This window comes from Chenopodium album, chromosome 13 (genome assembly GCF_948465745.1).
Source record: "Chenopodium album chromosome 13, dcCheAlbu1.1, whole genome shotgun sequence".
NCBI lineage: Eukaryota > Viridiplantae > Streptophyta > Magnoliopsida > Caryophyllales > Amaranthaceae > Chenopodium > Chenopodium album.
The window spans coordinates 7322219-7344665 of record NC_137846.1 but is presented as its reverse complement, the minus strand read 5'-3'; the positions used below and the strand labels follow the sequence as shown (position 1 = coordinate 7344665).

Sequence of the window (22447 nt, the reverse complement as noted above, 5' to 3'; positions counted from 1 at the left end):
CCTTTGACTTTTACTACGAAATGCATCTGGCTGCAAGCACTTAACTGTGAGAGATGAGTAGGAAACCAAAGCTTCACACAAGCCATCAATTACGAAGTATATCTAATGGAATGTCTTGAGTGTTGATCCTTGATCTTTAACTTCAGTAGCACCAGAGAGTGCAAGTTGAGCATTAATAAGATCATCCTTTTGTATACGCATTCAAAGCAAACAATCCATAAATTATTCATTAAGAGTCAACAACCAAACTTCATACATCATGAAAAAAACAATTGAGTAAAAACTAAGTAGATCATTGTGTGCAACAAGTGTAATTACATAAAATGGTTAAATTGACTCCTTTGCAATGTAAACACGATTGGTGTCATCAATCTTCAATGTCATGTTCTTGTATTTGTGCCATGGCTTAGATATAGCTATACTTGAGCTGTAGTACTGCTAATATTCTAAAGCAGTTATCAGGTAGTAAGAAAACATATGCAAGTGCAACTCACTGGCAGATAGAAAGCAAACACAGAAATTAGATAAAAAATTTACAGGATGATCCACATTTGCGTCATATGTTCCAAGGTCTTTGCCTACAATCAATCAAAACACATTAAATATAAGACTTACTAATTTACAACATTCCCTCATGATGTTACACATCTCTGTCACAGCTGATCATATATAATTTATTCATTGCTACTTCCACCTTTGATCCTAACTATTGCTCACTCAGTTCTCAAAAAACTTTTTTAGCAAATCCTTGTCTGCATCACCGATATTTGGATCAGCGAGTAAGCCCACAAATGATGATATCGTGTGATTATCAGCAACAAACTCTTTGATTCTCATCAACCTGACAAGCTCTAATGCTCTCCTAATGTCCTTTCCATCAATAAATCCTCTAATAATTGTATTAAAGGTGCATTCATCTGGAAAGCATCCATTGTCCTCCATATTCTTCAGTAATTCATCGGCTTTTGCTAGCAACCCTTCTTTACAAAACCCTTTTATCACTATGTTGTAAGCACGCACATTATGCAGTCCTTTAGCTGTGAGAAAGGAGAAGATGTCCACCGCTTCTCTAAGCCGATTAGCTTCACAGAAACCATCCATTAGGATACTGTATGTAATAATATCAGGGACCACTCCAGTATTCTCCATTTGCTTCACTGTTGTAATTGCCTCGTCAATTTGTCCATTCTTACACATGCCATCAAGGAATGAATTCCAAGCTATTATATCTGGTTTCAGTCCATGAGCTTTCATATCCTCAAAAAACTGGTGTGCAAGCTTGAGTTGATTGTCTTTGCACAAAGCATCTATAAGAGCGCTGTACATGATAACATTAGGCGTAAATCCTTTAAAATTCATCTCCTTGAATAGACCAAGAGCTCTGTCAATCTTTTTAGCCTTGCAATAGCCATTGATTAAGCAGTTGTAAGTAACTACATCAGGTTTGCAACCATTTTCAACTATCAAATCCACAAGCTTTTCTGCCTCACCCATCTCACCGCGTAAACAATATCCGTCTAACAGAGCACTGTAAGTGATGATATCGGGAACAAATCCTCTCTAGTCATGTGAGCAAAAATGTCCCGTGCTTCACCAACCTTGCCATCTTTACAATACATGTCAATCAACATGTTGTAGGTCTCAACATTAGGAGTTATGTTGTTCCTCAACATCTCAGTCAGCATTTGTTGAGCCTCTTTCTGTTGTCCCAAAGTGCACATACCTTGAATTAAGGTACTATAGTTGACAACATCTGGGGAAATTCCCTTGAAAAGGCGGAGAGCCTGAGGTAATAACTGGTCTTTACAGAGACTATCGATGATGGTGCTATAGATGACAACATCAGGCATACAATGCCCATAAGACTCCATATTTCTAAGGAGTTTGAGAGCACCGGCATTATCACCGGACATACAGAGACCTTTGAACATAGAACCATAGACAACCAAATCAGGTTTGAAGCCAAGCTTGAGAATTTTATCCAACAAATCAACGGCTTTGTGGAATTGATGAGTATGAATGAAGCCATTGATGAGAGTAGTGAAGGTGACAATACTAGGCTGATAACCAAGTTTAATAAAACTGGAGAGAATAGAAAACCCAAAATTAACATTGTCCAAACGACAGTAGCAATTAGCGAGGATGTTAAGGGAATAATGATTTGGACGAACACCTAACAGATGGAGGTGTCTGTAAAGAGAAATGACAGTGGAGAATAGCCAGAATGTTAAGGGAGTAAATATTTGGACGAACACCTAAGAAATGGAGCTGCCTGTAAAGAGAAATGAAAGTGGAGAAAGGTGGGTGGGGTTTAATGTTACACATAGCACTCAATAAAATACAGAAATCAATGATAGAAGGAAGAGGGCGCATTGATTTCATATGATGGAAATGGGAAAGGAGGATTTCAACATGAGTAAATCCTAATTTGGATTGTTGTCTAACAAATTTCAGAAACAAATTGGGATCATCATAATCAACATCAGCATTAACATGAAAATCAAACTATTTGGGACGATAAGTGTAAAATCGGGAATGAAATAGAAATGGAAGAGGAGAAAGAAAAGGGAAAAGGGAAAAGTGAAAAATAAAAAGCAGGAAGAAAGAGGGGAAAAAGGAAGAAGATTACCAGAAGAAGAGGAAGATGCAGAAGCAAGTGAAAGTAGAGCTTTGCTTGTCATCATCGTCACTCTCAGTTCTCACAATCAGACACGGACACCTGCTAGTAGTGTTAGACTGTTGGCTACTGCGAAATGGGTGAAGAGGATGAACAAATTAACAAAAAATACTACTATACTCTGTAGTCTGTATAGACATGCACATGAACTAAATTGAATAATTATAATCACAATCTATCCATCTATTCTATTCTATACATATACTAAAGTAATCCCCGGATTGGACACTTGGCAAAGTTTTGTGAAAAAAATTCCCTTCAAAATGCTACTTATTATTTTTTTAAAAATTAAATTCTTTTAATAAATTTTTATATATATATGCAATACATAAAAATAAGGAAAATGTTATACATAGCCTTTAGGGCTATATATAAGCATTAAAAATACTTTTGAAAACTGTTTAAATTTAGAAAATCATGACAAATTCACACTAATTACACTGATCTACGCGTGTTTTTGTCATGAATTCCTAATTTTTTACAATTTCCAAGAGTGTTTTTAATGATTATATATACCCCTAAGGGCTATGTATATCATTACCCAAATTTTAAAGGGAAATATTAAATAGATTCATACTTCAAAAATAACATAAAATAAAAAAAGGGGGTTACATAAGTCATTTAATTTCAATTGACTATTATTATTAATAATAAATTTTATTATTATGAATTCGCACGGGGCCAAAACTAGTTTTTTCCATTATTACGGAGTATGTAATAAATTCAACCAAACAATTTATACTTTTCAATTTTTTTTAATTTTTTTTTATTTTTTTTTGTTTACCGAGTACTATACTATTACGGAGTATGTAATAAATTGTACTCCTTATTGATAGATAATAGATTTATATATTATTCACAGAGGAGAATCCGGATGCTTGCTTGGGGAATTTTTTGAACAATTGCTTCCCTTTGATCACTCCTGGAGATAGACGGAAACTGGAACGACCATATGCAGGATGCGAGGTGGTTCGAGCATTGAAGAGTATGAATGCGTATAAAGCACCTGGTTCAGCCGTTATTTTACCAAAGGTACTGGGATATAGTGCAGCCAAGTGTCACCAAATTGGTCATGGATGTTCTTTATTAGAGTTTGGTTTGATTGATTTGTTATATTTATGTTAATATTGTATATTGGGCAAGTCTATCTTGTTAGGAGTTTTAGGCAAGTTAGGTATTCCTTTGTATTCGGTATATATTTGTGATTAATGGTATATACGAGGCTAAGCCGTTTTCTCCAATACTTCTCCACTTTAACATGGTATCACAGCCTCTCTGATTTAAGAGTTTTTTTTTTCGATCCTGGTTTGTTCATCTTTGATTTATTTTTCCGCATTTAATTTTTCTGAGATCAAGGCTTCAATTCATATATATTTTTTTTCCCTTTCTTTCCCCTGGTTTATTGTTCACGAAATTGGGTATTTCCAAACCCTAATTTCGTGTCCTGTTTTCTTTTGGTGGGTGCTTCGATCTGTTGTGCTCCGTGTGTGGGTTTGTGGTGCGTCTTTGCGTGCTGCAGGTTGTTTTTTTGTGTGCTGCGAGGACTGTGTGCGTGTGCTGCAGTTTGTTGCGTGGTTTGGTCTGAGCGTGCTGCTGCCTTGATCTTAGGTGTTGCGAGGCAGAGTGTGTTCTGGTTTGTGTGTGTTCTGTTTTTGGCTTTGTGGTGCTGCTACTCGTGCTTTGTGGTGCGTGTGAAGTGCTTTGTGGTGCTGCTTTGTGGTGCTGCTGTCCGTGTAGTTTGTGCTGCTCGTGTGTGGTGCGCAAGTTTGGTGTGTGGGATTTTTTTTTTTAGCTCGTATTTGCAAGCGTGATGGCTAGTGACGAAGTTATTCCTACTCCGCCACCTCTTCCTCCTTCCAAGTATGAGCCTTTCACCAATTATTACCTTCATCCTAGTGAAGGCTCTCAATTGGTGATTTGTCCTGTTTTGCTTACCGTCGACAACTATGAAGAGTGGTCGAGGTCAATCCGCAATAATCTTCGGTCCAAGAGTAAGCTCGGGTTTGTTGATGGCTCTATTGTTCAACCCGATCTCAAGCATCCGGATTATCGTCAGTGGGGTATTGTTAATTCTACTGTTGTTGCTTGGATTTATAATACTCTTGATGTTTCTATTCGTTCTACTGTTATTATTCCTGATGATGCAAAAACTTTGTGGGATGATTTGCGTGATCGTTATTCTCTTGGTAACGGTCCTCGTATTTTTGAATTAAAACATGATATTGCTGATTGTAAGCAAAGAGGTCGTTCTGTTGCAGTTTATTATGGTGAATTGAATAAATTGCAAAATTTATTATCTAGCTATGTGAAATTGCCTGCTTGTACTTGTTCCGCTGCGAAAGAATATGCTAAGTTGCATGAGAATGAGTTATTGCATCAATTTTGTCTTGGTTTGGACCCTAAGAAGTTTGGTTCTGTGGTGTCTACTTTATTGATGAGTGATCCTTTGCCTAGTATGAATGCTGCTTATGCTAAGGTTATTGCTGATGAGCGTAAGCAATCTGTGTCTGAGGCACATGAGACCTCTTCTTCTTCTGCGACTGTTGGTTTTAATGCAACAGGTACGGCTTCCGGTCGGACTTCCGAACGGATTGAGTGTACTTATTGTAAACGGTCTGGTCATGATAAGGACCACTGTTATCAGCTCCATGGCTTCTCGGGTGGGGGGCGTGGAGGGCGTGGTGGTCGAGGAGGTAGTGGTGGACGGTCGTCTGGTAATGGCAAGGGTGAGTTTGCCGGTGCTGCTGGAAACTCTTGTGGAAACAATGAGCCGGTTTCTGATTCTGATCGTGGGAGTGTTCCAACGATTTATGATGCTCAATGGAAGGAAATCATGTCTGCGGTAAAGGGTGTCAAGTCTGGTTCTTCATCAGATGGCAACAAACTTGGTACGTATAATTCCATTGATTGGCTCATTGACACTGGAGCTTCGAATCATATGTCTGGTAATATTGATCTTTTCACTGATTTACATGACATCTCTTCGCATGTTGGTTTGCCCAATGGGAAGAGCACGACAGCAACGAAGGAAGGAAGAGTTATTTTGTCTGATAATTTAACTCTTGACAATGTTTTATATGTCCCTGCTCTTAAATGCAATTTATTATCTGTGTCTCAATTGTTAGAAAAACAATGCTATTTTATTATGTTCACTATATGCTAGGCATTATTCAGGACCGCAGTTTGAGGAACCTGATTGGAGCGGGGGTCCAATGTGATGGGGTCTATATTTTTCGTCCGGTTCGTGCTCGGAATCTGCAGGCAAACAAAGTGGTTATTTCAGATGCAAGTTTATTATGGCATAGGCGTCTCGGGCATCCGTCCATGCAAGTTGTGAGCTCTCTTCCGGGAGTCTCTAGTAGTCGTAGTACTCATAGTAGTAACTCAGTTTGTTCTTTTGATTGTGACATTTGTTTTATGGGGAAGCAACACCGAAACTCTTTTCCATTAAGTATGAATAAAGCATCTGAAATTTTTGATTTAGTTCATTGTGATATTTGGGGTCCGAACAAGATTGTTTCTAGTTGTGATGCTCGTTATTTCCTAACCATTGTTGATGATTTTTCTCGTGCTACTTGGGTGTTTTTGATGGTTGGTAAATATCAGGCTTCTCAGTTGGTTCGTGAGTTTTGTGCTATGGCAAAAACTCAGTTTGGCAAGAAGGTGAAGGTGGTTCGGAGTGATAATGGCCAAGAATTTCTGAGTTTGGGGTCGTTCTTTGCACAGAAGGGTATTCTTCATCAGACATCATGTGTTGACACGGCTCAACAAAATGGTAGGGTTGAGCGTAAACACCGTCACATTTTAAATGTGGCCCGTGCTCTTCGGTTTCAGGCAAAGTTGCCAAAGTATTTTTGGGGGGAGTGTGTTATGACTGCGGTGCATCTTATTAATCGCACTCCTACTCCGGTTTTGAAAGGTAAAACCCCTCATGAGCTTTTATTTGGTCAATTACCTTCTCTTGATAGTTTGCGTGTTTTTGGTTGCCTTGCTTATGCTGCAAATCGTCCTCGAATTAAGGACAAGTTTGATTCTCGGAGTCGTAAGTGTATTTTTGTTGGTTATCCACACGGAAAAAAGGGTTGGCGACTTTTTGATTTAGATTCGAATGATTTTTTTGTAAGTCGGGATGTCCAATTTTTTGAAGACAAGTTCCCTTACCTTGAGTCTCTTCCGGACGACCGACGATTACAGTGGGAAAAATATTTTGCGACTCCACCCGTGTGGGATTATGAGGATGAGGATTTTATGCTCAATGGTGTGCAAATTGGGGGTGCAAATGTTGGCGAAGTTAGCACCGCAGCTAGGCCGCGGGAAAAGGCTCCAAACCGCAGCCAAGCTGCGGACTCCGCTGCCCAGCCAGCCACGCAGCAGCCCCAGGTAGAGAGAACCGCAGCCAGGCCGCGGCAAGCTGCCTCAAACCGCAGCCTAGCTGCGGACTCAACTGCCCAGCAGTCTAGCAGCAGCTGCGGGCAGCAACGAGCCACCACAGTGCTGGGCAGCTGCCACCCCAGCCTGGTACGGCTGGGCAGTCCCCTGTCGCCGGCCAGACGCAGCAGCATGCCGGCGACGGTCAGCCGGTGGTGCCGGAGGGTGGCGCCGGTGGTGTAGACCAACCGGAAAATGTTAGTGAGTCCGAAAATTTCGACGAAAATATTTTGAGTAACCCGGAATCTTTGAGGGAGAGTTCTTCGGATAATAATTTGGGTCGTGGTCATCGTGAGAAGCGTGCTCCTTCGTGGCATCGGAATTATGTCACTCATACTATCATCACTGAAAATATAGACCCCTCTACATCGAATATCGACCCTCCTCAATCACATTCCTCAGGTAAACCTTTCCCTATAGCTTGTCATGTTGAATATAATCGTTTTTCTAACGGACACAGGTGTTTTCTGGCGACAATCACTAAGGGAAAGGAACCGTCTTCATTCAAAGAGGCGGTTAAAGACGTTGGTTGGCGTAAGGCTATGCAAGATGACATTGATGCTCTAGAACGCAATGGCACATGGACCATTGTGGATCTTCCTCCAGGAAAGCGGGCCATTGGTTGTGGTTGGGTGTATAAAATCAAATACACCGACAAGTCAAAGGTCGAACGTCTCAAGGCTCGTTTGGTTGTTCGTGGCAACCGTCAGGTTGAAGGTGTTGATTATAATGAGACGTTCGCTCCAGTTGCAAAGATGACTACGGTACGTGTTTTGTTGTCTGTAGCAGTTTCTTTGAATTGGGAGTTACATCAGATGGATGTCCATAATGCTTTTCTTCATGGTGATTTGGAAGAAGAAGTATATATGAAATTGCCTCTAGGGTACGATACTTCGACACCTGGAAAAGTTTGCAGGTTGGATAAATCTTTATACGGCTTGAAACAAGCCCCGAGACAGTGGTTTGCAAAACTGTCCAGTGCTCTGCGAGGTTTTGGGTTTAAAAACTCATATGCTGATTACTCTCTATTTAGCTATGTACAGGGCAGTGTCTCTTTACATGTTCTTGTCTATGTCGATGATTTGATAATTGCAGGCAACTCTCATGATGCCATTGTTCGTTTTAAAGCCTATTTGAGCAAATGCTTCTATATGAAGGATTTGGGTTTGCTTAAGTATTTCTTAGGCATTGAAGTTGCTCGGAGTCCCGAGGGCATCCTTCTTTCACAACGAAAGTATGCTCTTGATATTTTGACTGAGGCAGGAATGTTGGGTTGCAAACCCATTGATACACCGATGGAGCAGAATCATCGTCTTGCCCATGCTTCCGGTGAGCCGTTTGCTCAACCGGAACAGTATCGTCGTTTGGTTGGTCGTTTGGTTTATTTATCGGTCACTCGACCGGAGTTGAGTTATTCAGTGCATGTTTTGGCACAGTTTTTGAGTGTTCCACAGGTTTCTCATTGGGATGCGGCCATTCGTGTCTTGCGCTATCTTAAGGGTAGCCCGGGACAAGGTATTTTGTTGCGACCTATGACAGATTTACGTTTGACAGCGTTTTGTGATAGTGATTGGGCGGCATGCCCGTTGAGTCGGCGTTCCTTGTCAGGTTATTTTGTTTTCTTAGGTCGTTCCCCTGTTTCGTGGAAGACTAAGAAACAACCCACTATAGCCACATCCTCATCTGAAGCCGAATACAGGTCTATGTCACTCACTTATCGTGAGTTGAAGTGGTTGAAAATGTTGTTGTTCATTCTTGGTATTAAACATTCAAAGCCTATGCAGTTGTTTTGTGATAATCAGTCGGCTTTGCATATAGCCAAGAATCCCGTATTTCATGAGCGTACGAAGCATATAGAGGTAGATTGTCATTTTGTTCGTGATGAGTTGATAAACGGTAATATTTCTACCTCATATGTTCCGACAGGTCATCAGTTGGCAGATATTCTCACCAAAGCTCTTGGACGTCAACAGTTTGGTTTTCTTTTACGCAAGTTGGGCATTCGTGATTTACATGCTCCAACTTGAGGGGGAGTATTAGAGTTTGGTTTGATTGATTTGTTATATTTATGTTAATATTGTATATTTGGCAAGTCTATCTTGTTAGGAGTTTTAGGCAAGTTAGGTATTCCTTTGTATTCGGTATATATTTGTGATTAATGGTATATACGAGGCTAAGCCGTTTTCTCCAATACTTCTCCACTTTAACATTCTTGGTGGCAAAGAGTTCCCGGATAAACTGAATGATGCTTACCTTGTTTTAATACCGAAGGTTGAGACTCCTCAATTTGTTAATCAATTTCGTCCAATTGGCCTTTGTAATATTGTTTACAAATTGATTACAAAAGTCATTGTAAATCGTTTGAAGCCGGTGCTCCTAAATTTAATCTCTCCTACACAGTGTAGCATTGTGCCTCGTAGACAAATTACGGACAACATCATCATTGTTCAAGAGATGCTCCACACAATGAGGGAAAAACAAGGTGCGGTGGGTTACATATATGGCAATCAAGATCGATTTTGAGAAAGAATACGTCGGTTGCGTTGGAGTTTTATTAGGGACTCTTTAATGGAGATTCGACTGCCACAACTTATGGTGGATGTTATTATGAAATGTGTCATCTCACCCTCTCTACAGATTTTGTGGAATGAAGAAGAGACAAATTCGTTTCAGCCAACTCGGAGCATACGACAAAGAGACCCTCTGTCTCCTTACTTATATGTCATATGTATGGAAAGGCTCGCCCACCTAATTGAGAGGGCAGTGTCTTTGGGTGCTTGGAAACTAGTGAAAGCTAGCCGGAATGGTCCCAACCTTTCGAATTTAGCTTTTGCTGACGATTTGATATTATTCAGTGAAGCTACCGTTGATCAAGCCCAAATTATTGCATTGTGCCTACAACAATTTTGTGAGGCATCAGGTAGCGGGGTTAGCACAGCAAAATCTCGAATTTTCTTTTCGAGAAACACTGAGTTGGATATGCGAGAAGCGGTCTGCAGTGGGCTGAATATGGAAGAGACTAGTGACTTGGGTAATTACCTAGGGGTCCCTACCATTAATGGAAATACCTCAAAACGTGATTATCAATATTTGGTAGATCGGGTGAATAGCAAATTGGCTGGGTGGAAGTCGAAATTGCTCTCACTTGCGGGTAGAGCCACTTTGATTCAATCATCAGTGAGTACTATGCCATAGTATGCGATGCAAACCACAAAGCTTCCCCGCTCCGCGTGTGATGAAATAGATCGGGTGTCGAGAAGATTTTTGTGGGGAGGGACTGAGGAACAGAGGAAAATTCATCTTGTCTCGTGGGACAAGGTGACAGATACTAAAGCTGAAGGGGGATTGGGGATCCGATCTATGCGGCAAGCAAATGCTGCCTTTCTCACAAAATTAGGGTGGAGATTACTTGCGGAGCCTAAATCCTTATGGTCGAGGGTGTTGAGGAGCAAGTATTGTGGAGGACGTTGCTCAATTGATACGATTAAGCATAAACAGGATGCGTCAAATGCTTGGAGGGGCATAGTAGATAATCTAGACACTTTGCGGAGAGGTGTAGGGATGGCCATGGGAAATGGGAGGAATACTTTGTTTTGGCAACATGGATGGGCTGCTAAAATCCCCTTAATAGAGGCTGATGTTCGTGAACCGCCAGATTCAACTTTGGAAAATAAAGTCAGTGATATGTGGGAGGCGAACCGAGGCTGGAAATGGGAAGAATTTGCTGATTTCTTGTTGTAGGGAATATTTCAAGCATCACACACTTGAGCCCCACTGTGATCATACACTTAAGCATGGTGGTGTCCAAAGGGAAGGAAGCTAGAGTAAAAGAGTCGCCAACAAGTTTTAGGAACTTGTAAACTGTTCACAGGGTGAAGGTTACACCCCTTCACGATCTATGAGATCGCTAACTCCACAGTGATCTGGAACCATGACTGGATATTCGGGGATGAAGGTACAAATCCAACCTAAAAGAAATTGAACCTGCCCTAAAAATAGGCCTCTACTTTATTCTTCTCATATTCATGTGCGCTTTCTGACTAACATGCAATCAATAGGTTAACCCTAGACCTATTTAATCTATGTTGGTTGAATATTAATGCACAAACAAATCTATTATTGGCGATCACTTGAATTATAATCGTATTAGCCTAAATAAGATTATTAATTATCTTATTAAGCATGATTACAAGTACAAATTCCCTTTAAACATTCATAAAAGGCGTGATCAAGCAATAACAATAATATATATCAAGCAACATAATAACAATCATCATCATCATCATCATATTAATAATCTCAATAAAACATAATAATATTAGCAAGATCCTACGCATGATACTAACAAGATTAATAACAAATCCTAGCATGTCACTAAACATTAAAGATTAAAGCTTTAACCCTAACATGATACTAACATGATATTAAGAAAGAATAGGAAGCATCATATAAACATACATGATATTAAAAATCTTAGTTATTACCCTAAACATGATACTAGGAATGATAAAGACATCCTAACATGATACTAGGAATCAAAATAATCAAAGCATGATTTCTATATCAAAAAAATAACAATTATATTACTTACTTGAATGCCTCGTATCTCTTTCTAATAACAAAATACACGCGTTAGTAACTTCAAGGAAAATAATAAACAATTAAATTAAATAATTGAAATAGAGATTTGGGACCAAACCCTCAGAAATTATAAACCTTTCACGTCTAGGGCGAAAGCAACTTCGAACTTGGCTAGGTGTGTCTAGAACTAATGTATGTGGAATTTTGTAAAAGGGAAGGTTTAGAAAAAGAATAGAGAGAAGAAGCTTCTAGCTTTTAGAGAGAGAAAGAGATGATTGTTGATTGTGAATGAATGAAAACGGGGAGATACGACCCCAATTTATAGAAAAATAGTCCGAAAACGATAGAAAAGAGTTCGAGTCCCATTCAGAATAAAAGACCTCCTGTCGCAAACGACAGGAGTTAGTGCCAGACGACAGGTATTAGTGCCAGGCGACAGGTAGTAGTGCCAGGCGACAAACTATGTCGTTTGGCGCTAAGACAGTTTTTTACGGATTTTGTTTTTATCATATCTTTTGCTCTAGAAGTCTAAATAAGTCATATAATATGTCGTTGAAAGGCTCTTGAAGTCTAATTTCCAACCCAATTAGAATTAGATTAAAATCTTTTGTAGATTAAAAGATATGGCCGAAATAGTGAAAGAGTGTCAGTTTTGGATAGAGTTTCGTATTTCTTTAATATCTTTTTCGTTATAGCTTGGAATTAATATTATAATATATCATTGGAATTTGGAAAGATAATTTCAAGATCTATACAACCATATAATATTTGGATAAAAATTATGAGTCACGAAAATAATATCTGACCATCTTTGATTTCACATAGGACAAGGGCTATCAAAAAGAGAAGTTTTATTCAATTTCGAATCCTTTGATCTTATCTTTTTAAAAAAGGATAATTAAGATCTTTTAGAAACTTATAGAAGCTTCTAATAAATCCTAATTAGTTTAGGAATGAGATTAAACCTTTGGACCCTCCACATGATCATTGGGTCGTAGGTAAAATCCGATTTGGGCCCAGTTTAGTATTTTGGCCATAACTTCCTCATTATTCATCGAAATTGGGCTTATAATATATCGTTGGAAATCTCTTTTTGAGCCCAATCCAAATACAATATTATTGGACCCTTATCATGGACCAAAATAAATTGGATCGGCTATTTTCATAAATATAGTATAAAAAGAAATATTTTCAAAAACAGAAAGAAGTATTTTTATTAAAACAACCGCATCACAAGACTTTTCATATTTCACCTTGTTCGATAATCAAGCGACGTGAAGGATATTCATCACTGGGTTTGGTTTTTGGGGAGACACAATTGGGTGTCTACACTTGTCAAGCGACATATGGAAGGTAATTGATTCTTTTGAATTAATTGAAGATGATGATGCTATTGATCAAGTGTTTTGGAATGGGTCCACGTCTGGGGATTCACTATCTCTTCAGCTCTGAAATTAATCCGAGGAGAAAAGGAGATGAGTAATAAATGGGATTATGTCTGGAAGCTATGTGTTCCGCAAAGATTCCGTTTCTTCTTATGGCTTGTGTTCTATAACAGGTTGATGTCGAATGCGAATCGATTTATTCGCAAGTCGACAGAGGATCCTCGGTGCTTGGTTTGTGGTGAGGTTGAAGAAAACATTGATCACATCCTGAGAAGATGCCCAGCTGCTCGAATTGTGTGGAGAGAATTTCCATGTATGAATGATGATGAGCTATTTAGCAAGCCCTTAAACTTGTGGATTGAGGATAGCATTTGAAAGGATATTCAAAGGGATGAAGATTGGCCTATTGTTTTTACTACTACCTTGTGGTTGCTGTGGAAGTGGCGAAACAATAGGTGTTTTGATCATTTGGTGGATATCCCTGTGGACCAGTTGGGCTTCATTATGGCTAAGGTTGAGCTGATACAAAAGGCTTTGGCTAGAAATGACATATTGCAGAGCAGAAATGCTAGGGGTAAGCACACAGTTTATGTGAGGTGGACACATCCGAGAGTATTATGGGTGAAGCTTAACATGGATGGAGCTTCGAAGGGCAATCCAGGGGCTGCAGGTGCTGGAGGTATAATCAGAGGACATATGGGGGAGTTATATGAGATTTTTGCAGCTAATTGTGGGGTGGCGTCAAGTACTAAGGCAGAGCTGTTGGCTGTACTACGTGGCTTAAGTATAGCTTGGAATGCTAGGCATGCAAAGGTACAACTAGCCTGGAGGTGGATTCGGAGACTGTGATCCGTGCGTTGGTGGAGGACCTTAATACATACTCTCCTCATTATATGTTATTAGAAGATGCAGGGAGCTGATCCATAAGAGTGAATGGACTGTTGAAGTCCAACATTGTTATAGAGAGGCGAATAGGGCGGCGGATTGGCTGGCAAATTATGTTGTTGGTCTTTCCCCGAAGTTGGTGATGCTGCAGGCGGCCTCAGAGGGTCTTCGTGCGGTTTTATTGGAGGATTGGGGTGGCATGACTTTAGCTCGAAGTGTTCCTGCTGCGGCAGCCTGATCCTTGGGGCTTTAGTTGGCTTTAAGTAGTTTGTTTGTTTGTCTTTTTTCTTTTTTCTTTCTTCTTTTCGTTTTGGTTTTGTGTGTTGTTTTGTTTCTGTTGGTGTGTGGTTTGTTTTCTTTTAAGGGCTTGCCCTTCTCCAGCATAAATATATATATATATATATATATATATATATATATATATATATATATATATATATATATATATATATATTATCTTGTTAATATTCTGTAAAATATATCTTGTGTAATTAGGGTTCTCATAATTAGGTTGTACATACCTATATATATTGATTAATGAGAATACTCCAACTAAGGAGAATTACACACTTCTACATGGTATCAGATTCCAATTAGGGTTTTCTCTTTTTTCTCTTTCAAACCCTAAAACCGATCCTAGCCGTTCCCTGTCACTTTCGGCCAGCCTTCTTCTTCAACCACCATGGCTGGTGATGATACTACCCCACCACCTCCTCCTCCCCCTCTCCCTCCAACAACCTCCATCCGGCCTGTAATCCCCCATATTTTCAACCAAACTAAAGTATATTTATTTATTATTTATATAAATATTTTAATTTTAATTTAATTTTATAGTATGAATTATTTGATGTAAAAGTAATAAGATTTTTATTACTAGTAAGCTAAATTATTAAGTTTTAGTCTAAATTATAATCCCCTTTTTAAGTTTATATTAGCCCAATATTTAAATCTTACTCAAGCCCAAACCAACTCTACTCCTACTTGGATTAGGAAAGTTAAGCCTACATCCTTACTAAAATATAAAACCCCAAAAACCCTTATTTACCCCTCACCTATTCTTCTACTCTTTCACGACAATTCACAAAAGAGAAAAAAAAAAAAGTTGAAGCTGCTGCCAGCCACCCCCTCACCGGCCACCGCAGCACCGCCGCCCAGCCACCCCTGCAGTAGTTCGCCCCTCCTTCTTCCTCTCTTCCTTTATTTTATTAAATTAATTTAAAGTTCTAATCTCTGCTTAATTTTGATTCTAAGTTTTTATTATTATGGTTTGATATTATACATGTGTTATAAAAGATTATGAATTTATGAGTTTTGACATGTTTAATTTATTATAGAAAATTTCAGATTAGTATAATTGAGAAAATAAGAGTTAAAGTATTGATTTTTCATGTTTTAGGGCTTGAAAACGTGTTAACCAAGTTATCTAATCATATTATATTTAAATTACATTAAAGTATAATTATTTTGATTATGAATAAAATTTCAGATTATTAAAGTTTCAATTTTTATGAACAAGTTGTGTTAGTTTCATATTTTTATGCTTCTAATCCTATAAAATAATTATTGTGGGTATTTTATGATTAAAAAGCTTTGAACTTTAAATTATAACCTCAAGAATAAATTTTTAGATTTTATACTTTTTATTTTGAAGCCTCTAATTGCATTAAATTGGTATATTTTTGGGTTTTTAACATACTAACTTACTAAATAATGATTATTTCAAGTAATTGTTTATGGGGTTATTTTATATATTTAAACCAAATTTTCAGATTATTCACTTACTTTAGAGTTGCTGTAATTTTGTATTAAACGCTATATTTTTATGATTTTAGCACATAAACTTATAGTGGACTAATGAATTATTAACCTTGACTATTGAGAGTAATTTAAAAGCAATATTTTGAAGGTTTAAGAGGTTTTAAAGTAGTTTGGTATTGCTGTAAATTCATTTGCTTGGGTGTTGATTTAATTCTTGTTGTTTGGTTTAGAAGAGGACTTTGTAGAAGACAACTTCTAGTTCCTAAAGTGGCCAATCGAATCGTTTACACAAGGTACGTACGAGTTACGAAACCTTGCTTTTAGATGAATGTTTAGGGACGGATCGAGGACTTAGTATCATGTATAGAGAAGATTGGGTTAAATTGTTTGGTTATACATTGTGATTTTCGTATGTTGTGCACTATTCTATATAGCAAGTATTGTTTATGCTCTAATTATGCAAGATGCGCTTAGAGGCAAAGGTATGTGATTTGGTGAAATGATTCATTTATTACTCGTTCATGATCATGGAGATAGAATGAGTAAAGGAGGAAATTTAAGTCTTATATGACGAGGTTAAGATTGTGGGTGCTTTATGCACTCAAGGTGTTTATACACCGAGGTAGTTAAAGGAATAAATAATAAATGTTGCTTGTCACTAATAAATCAAGAATTGAAATTGGAAGTTTGCTTTACTTGATTGAATTGATATTGGATTGATTGTATTGTTTTGCAAATGAGTTATCACCAAGTCTAAACTTGTAAATCACGTAAAGTGCAAGATGGATGAGCAATAAAACTCTGGATTTGTGCACATTTGGAGTAATGACAATCAGGGGTTGGGGTACATGGGGTATTAGCCGTGCACTTTTCCTGAGGTCGTCTGATCTACGAGTCTCTTATTTCAAATACTTTTCAAAAACTAGGAGTTAGATGAGATCTCATACTAGCTACGATCACGGAGTCGTGCCCGCGGTCATTGGATGTTTTATTGATGTTCCAAACGGAGCATGGGTTGGACAACCTTGTCTATTGCTTAATCCAATGAATAAAAAATGATGAGTTAACTACTTTTAAATAGTGAAGTCTTAGTAAACTGATTGTTGAGTCGTGTGTTGAGTCTACAATTTAATAATGTGTGATGATTGGTTATTAGTAGCATGCTAGGGATTTCTTATTATGTTTCGCAGCTTGTATGTACTCTGCTTTGCTGATTGCGTACTTTGTGTGTCTTTCTTTGGTCATGACCTTCGCCTTTTAATAACCCTGTGACGATCCAATTTTTACACTTGTAATATTGTGGAGCAGATTAACCACAGGTTCTTACACATGCAACATTCGTATCTAGGTGGTGGGAATCTTGAGTGGAGTGTTGGTTGCTTTTCTCATTTTAATTGCTATTTACTTTTGAAGTTACTTAAACTCGATTTCATTTTTATACTACTTCTATTGGTTTGAGTTTTGAATAAGGGCCTTAATGGTTCCAAGTTGTAAGACTTAATTTGGTTTTGTTTGTTGGTTTTGAAATTTATTTATAACTGATTTAGTTTTTCCGTTGCTAATTTCTAATATAGCCTTAACGTTTGAACACGTGGCGGTAGCACGCCAGTAATTCTCTTGAATATTGTTCAGGGTACTCACAGGTTTAAGGAGAGAATTATTAGGGTGTTACATGGCCTATGCCGCAACATCTATCAAGAACCTTATGCATGTTACCCTAGATCAAGAGGAAGCTCATTACACCACTTCGGCCGAGCTCTTTCGGATACAGGCGTGTGCTTACAACCTCCTTGATCATATCAATGAAAAGGTTTCTCATCCGTCGGACATTGATGATGCAACTTGGAAGAGGTTAGATGCTATCGTGAAAAATTGGATTTATGGAACAATATCCAAAGACCTTGTACACACCATAATGAAATCAGATGCTACGACGCTCGAATTTTGGAACTGTCTCAAGGAAATCTTTCATGATAACAAGCATACTAGGGCAGTATATTTAGAGGAGCAGTTTAGCACCATCAAGCTTGAGCAATTTGCCAATATGACGGATTATTGCAAGGAAATCAAGCTTCTTGCCGATCAACATCTACAGCAAGAAATTTAGAGTAATTGGAATAACAATGAAATCCAAGTAGAGAGGTAAGACATTATAATAAGAATTCCAGTGAAGAAGATTACCAGATTATGTCGTCATCTTCTTAGCTGAACTCGGTTACTTAGAGGCAGAGTATGCGGAAGACGGAGTAATTCCTCACTTTCTCAGTACATTAGGAGTGTTTAGGGATTGTAGCTTTATGTCGTGTATGTTTTCTCCATTGTCAAAAAAACTAAAAAAAAAGGGTTAGAGTCATCTAAGATCAATGGCCAGTTATTCTTATAAAAATTAAAAATTCAACGGGCGAGTTTACACCAGTTCCTCACGGTAATGGGGATTGAATACCCAACATAGTAGATTCAATAAATCCCCATTGAATTACAATCCCTCTTATTACAATGATGTTCTCATTTGAAATCTTTTAACTATTAGATTAAGAGGGAATCTGAGTTAACTATACAATTAGGCTCCGTTCACTTCACCTTATTTTTGTTGAACTGAAATTATTTTTACTGAACTGAAATTATATTTGCCGAACTGAAATTAATTTTACTTATTCTTTATTATATTTTCTTCTTAAAGGTACTGATTTTTACTGAACTGAAATTATTTTTATTGAACTGAACTTATTTTTACTGAACTGAAATTATTTTTGCTGAACTGAAATTATTTTTACTGAATATTATTTTTTTTAAAGTGAAGTGAACAGGGCCTTACTCTCTAAACTTAGACTAAAGTTGCAATTTAATCACTCAATAAGTTTTAATCAAAAATTTCAGTGCACTAAAATTAAGTTAAGTTCAATAACCCAATTTAGCAAAAATAATTTCAAGTATGGAGCGAAACGTTGACTTTCTTTCATTTTGGTTATGGAAAGTGAAAGTAGTTTCGTGATAAGGTATATAGAACAAAACCTAAATTCTCCCTTTATTTCAAAGTAACTGGCATATTTGCCAACACAGTACTTTGTTAGCAACATCTTTAATTATTCATGAATAAATATTATAAAAATAAGATATTTGGAAATTATATATTAAGATGAACTTAATAAGTGCCCGCATGACTATATTTGACCTAATGTAATTCTAACGATTTAACAAAGACCAAAAGTGGTGTGTGTGAATAGTGTAAAAGTCAAAATGAGACTTATTTTAAAACGAAAGGAGTATTATTTCTAGATCTGCCAAAAGAAGACTTGGATCCTATTTTCTTTGTTTTTAGATAAGCCACTTTACTAGCCATGTCAAGTTCACAACTTTAATAATTAATTTAATTTTTAACGTTTATTAATAAAAAATCTACAAAGTATTATTTTATACGAGTATAGACTATAACAACAATTGCATATATTATAAAGTAATGATTATATATATAAATAATTAAATTTAGTATGTGAATTGTGAAAAAGTTAAAGTGACACATTAAAAAAAAAAAAATACAAAGAGGAAATACTTATTGGTTGAGTATCTACACAACTACATTCGAATACATAAAATGTATAGCAATATTATTGTACATTGCCTAGTTAGTTGTACGATTACTTTTAATCCATGGTGGGGTAACTAAAACGAATTTAAGTAAATGTGGAGCATTCGTCCATATCTATCGAGAGGCGAATAGAGCAGCGGATTGAATAGCAAATGTGGATCATTTATTTAGTGATAAAATGGATATCATACCTTGTAGTAACTCTAGTTTAATTCCAATTCTTTCCTCAGATTCATTAGGAATTCCCCTCGTGAGGAAGGTTTTCTAATGTTTTTTCTTTTCCTTACCGTGTATATTAAAAAACGAATTTAAAAGGTGATTTTAAATGTTAAGTTTTATCAAGGTAACTAGTTACTTTGTAAAAACGAGACATGATACGAGTAAATAAACATTACGAGTTATATTTTATCAAAATTCTTAAAAATCATCATTCATCAATCTTTCATTCATCAATAAGTCAATCATCAATAACTATATATTAAAGGCGAAACCAAGAATGACACTTGCCATTTCCTGGTTAAATTTTTTTTTCGCTTTTTTCCTTTCCTTTTTTTTTTCCATAGTTAAATGACATCTATTTTATAACCTGTAAAGTAGTTATTTTCATTTTGACAACATAAATATTTAATCCAATTATACTCAATTAATTTTTTAAAATTATATTCTATATATAAGGAAAAATTTAGTTTACAAATTTCCTCAAAAAAAAAAAAAAAAAAAAGTTACAAAAATACAAACATAGATTACAAATAAAGTATTGGAATATATTATTTTCCAAGATTATTATAATATTATCAATATCAATTTTTTTTCTCCAACTTTTATCATTTGACAATATAATTTATTTTAATTAATAAAAAAAATCATTTTGTAGCATACTTTGTATAAATCTTAAAATTATACATTTCATTTATAAGAACAAAATCATTTTGATATAGTATACTTCATACATAACATATATTCGAAAATTAAATCTAATTACTCTAAACATTTATGTGATTATTTAAAAAATAATAATCATACCCCTACTACTCACTAAAAATATATATAGAAAGTTGATCAAAGAATAATAATTATCCTAAAGTAAAATAAACTCAACTAAATTTCCATATTATGCTGGTCAAAGTATGTCAACAATTTAAAGACAAATGTATATGGTTCGTATATGGATACTATCCTAAGTTAGTATTTCAATTTTAGTATATAAAATCTCATAGCTTCTAAATTTCTATGACTATATTAATTTTTTATACAATCCAATTCGATAACCTTTACGTATTTGGTATTGGTATAAACTAAAATTCAAGTTATTTTGTTACAAATAATTTTTGGGTAAATTATTGTTGAATTACCTTCATTATTTATTATATATTTGTTGTAAAATTTAATAATGTCCGGGCATGGCACGAGACTTAACCTAGTAACTATATATTAGAAAACACACCATGAAAAACACATGTCATCTCATGGTGTGTCAACTTTTTACTTATTTGTTTGCTAATATTAAGAAAAAAAAATTGACTAAAATGTAAATAACATTAATGATAGCAAATCAATAATACTCCATAGCAAATTTGAGGTTATTTTGAATTTAAAATTGTCTTTTTTAATAATCATTTCTACTACTATTTTCTTCATTAGATTTAGACTTAAGGGCCTGTTCATTTCATCTTAATTTAATTTCATTTCAGTTCAGCTCCAATCAGTTCAATTCAGTTCAGTTTCTAATTTCCTTCTCTCATAAAATATTCATTTCACCTCTATTCAGTTCAGTTCAATTCAGTTCCAATCAATTTAATCCAGCTCAGTTCATTAAATATGAACAAACCCTAAAAAATCATGATCATATTTCAAATGATACACTCTCTCAGAAAATTTTGACGATTAACACAATAAAGAAATCATGATGTTTTTTAACATTGAAAAAAATATACTCCGCATTAAATCTGTTAATGGCCCCCTCAGTAAACTTCTCCCCACCAAAATCTAAACCACCACCGCACTCCCTCACACCTCACCGCATCACTAAGTACTTAACACCCACAAACCATAAACCACCATCAGTCACCCACTTGCACAGTGCGCACCACCACAACTCTCCTAAGCTACACCCACTTGCCACCATTTAAAATACAAGTACAAAAATAAAAGGAAATCCTACTCCTCAAATCATAAGCTTAACTTTTAACACTCATGAATTGAGTTAATGACTCTAGTACCAAACCCATGTGTGACAGTGACTCGCCGACTCTGGACTCCAAGCCCAGACAGCAAAGATGAATGGCTGGCAGATGTTGCTCCGGAGTTCACTCAAGTGCATCCTATTTTTCCCTCAAAAACCCTATTTCAATTTGACTTTCTACCCATATGATGGCTTAACAACTGCTATGTGTCACTGATGCAAAGGGAAATAAGTTTGGATAATCAACTGCAGAAGAACTTTGCAAATTTAGGAGAAAGAGCATCCTGCTGAGTTGAAAAAACATGACAATTGTGCTACATCCTAAAAGAGAGGAAGGTTATTTTTGAGTATGGATACTTACTCGGTGCCTTCTCGGCTAGTTTCCCCTAAAACTCGTATTGGCAAGAAAAATCAACATACACAAGATAGTTTTTAATTGCAGAGATTCAGTCCATATAAGCTTCAGCAAGTACTTCTCAGAAATCTCAGCCTCAGGTTGTTATGCAAAACTATATACTACAAAAATGACATCTCTTCATCAAGTGCACTGGACTCGTCAGGTGAGGCCACCTACTAATTGGTCAGCAGGTAATGTAGGTGTTATTAGAGATTAGGAGTTAGGAGAAGAATCTTGTTGGTAATTTAAGAAGTCAGAAGGAAGTTCCACGCAGACAATACAATAAAGCAGAGAAACAATTTGCCATTGTCGACATTAATTTTGATCATAACTCGGCAAAAGGTAGAACATGGTTTCTCGCAGAAAAAACGGAGCAAGATTAACAAGATGGTCAAGTTCTGATATTTTGCAACAACGGAGTATAAAATAAGTGCAGAACATGGTAGTAAAAACTGGCAAACTATCTATCACCCAAACTTCAAATTAAGCAATGACATTCCTTCAGCAATTTTATTAAATGACTGACTAATTTCAAGATTGAAGAGAAATAAAGTGACAAATACATCAC

At 36.5% G+C, this 22447-nt stretch overlaps 1 protein-coding gene and 1 pseudogene across 1 annotated transcript; one reads left to right on the top strand and one right to left on the bottom strand.

Moving 5' to 3' along the window:
* Positions 1 to 573: 573 nt before the first annotated feature.
* Positions 574 to 2736, bottom strand: LOC145576154 (uncharacterized; annotated as a pseudogene).
* Positions 2737 to 17386: 14650 nt separating this feature from the next.
* Positions 17387 to 17821, top strand: LOC145575124 (uncharacterized). Its single transcript, XM_081633038.1, has one exon. The coding sequence runs from the start codon at positions 17387 to 17389 to the stop codon at positions 17819 to 17821; it is 435 nt and encodes a 144-aa protein (XP_081489164.1).
* The last annotated feature ends 4626 nt before the right edge of the window (positions 17822 to 22447 follow it).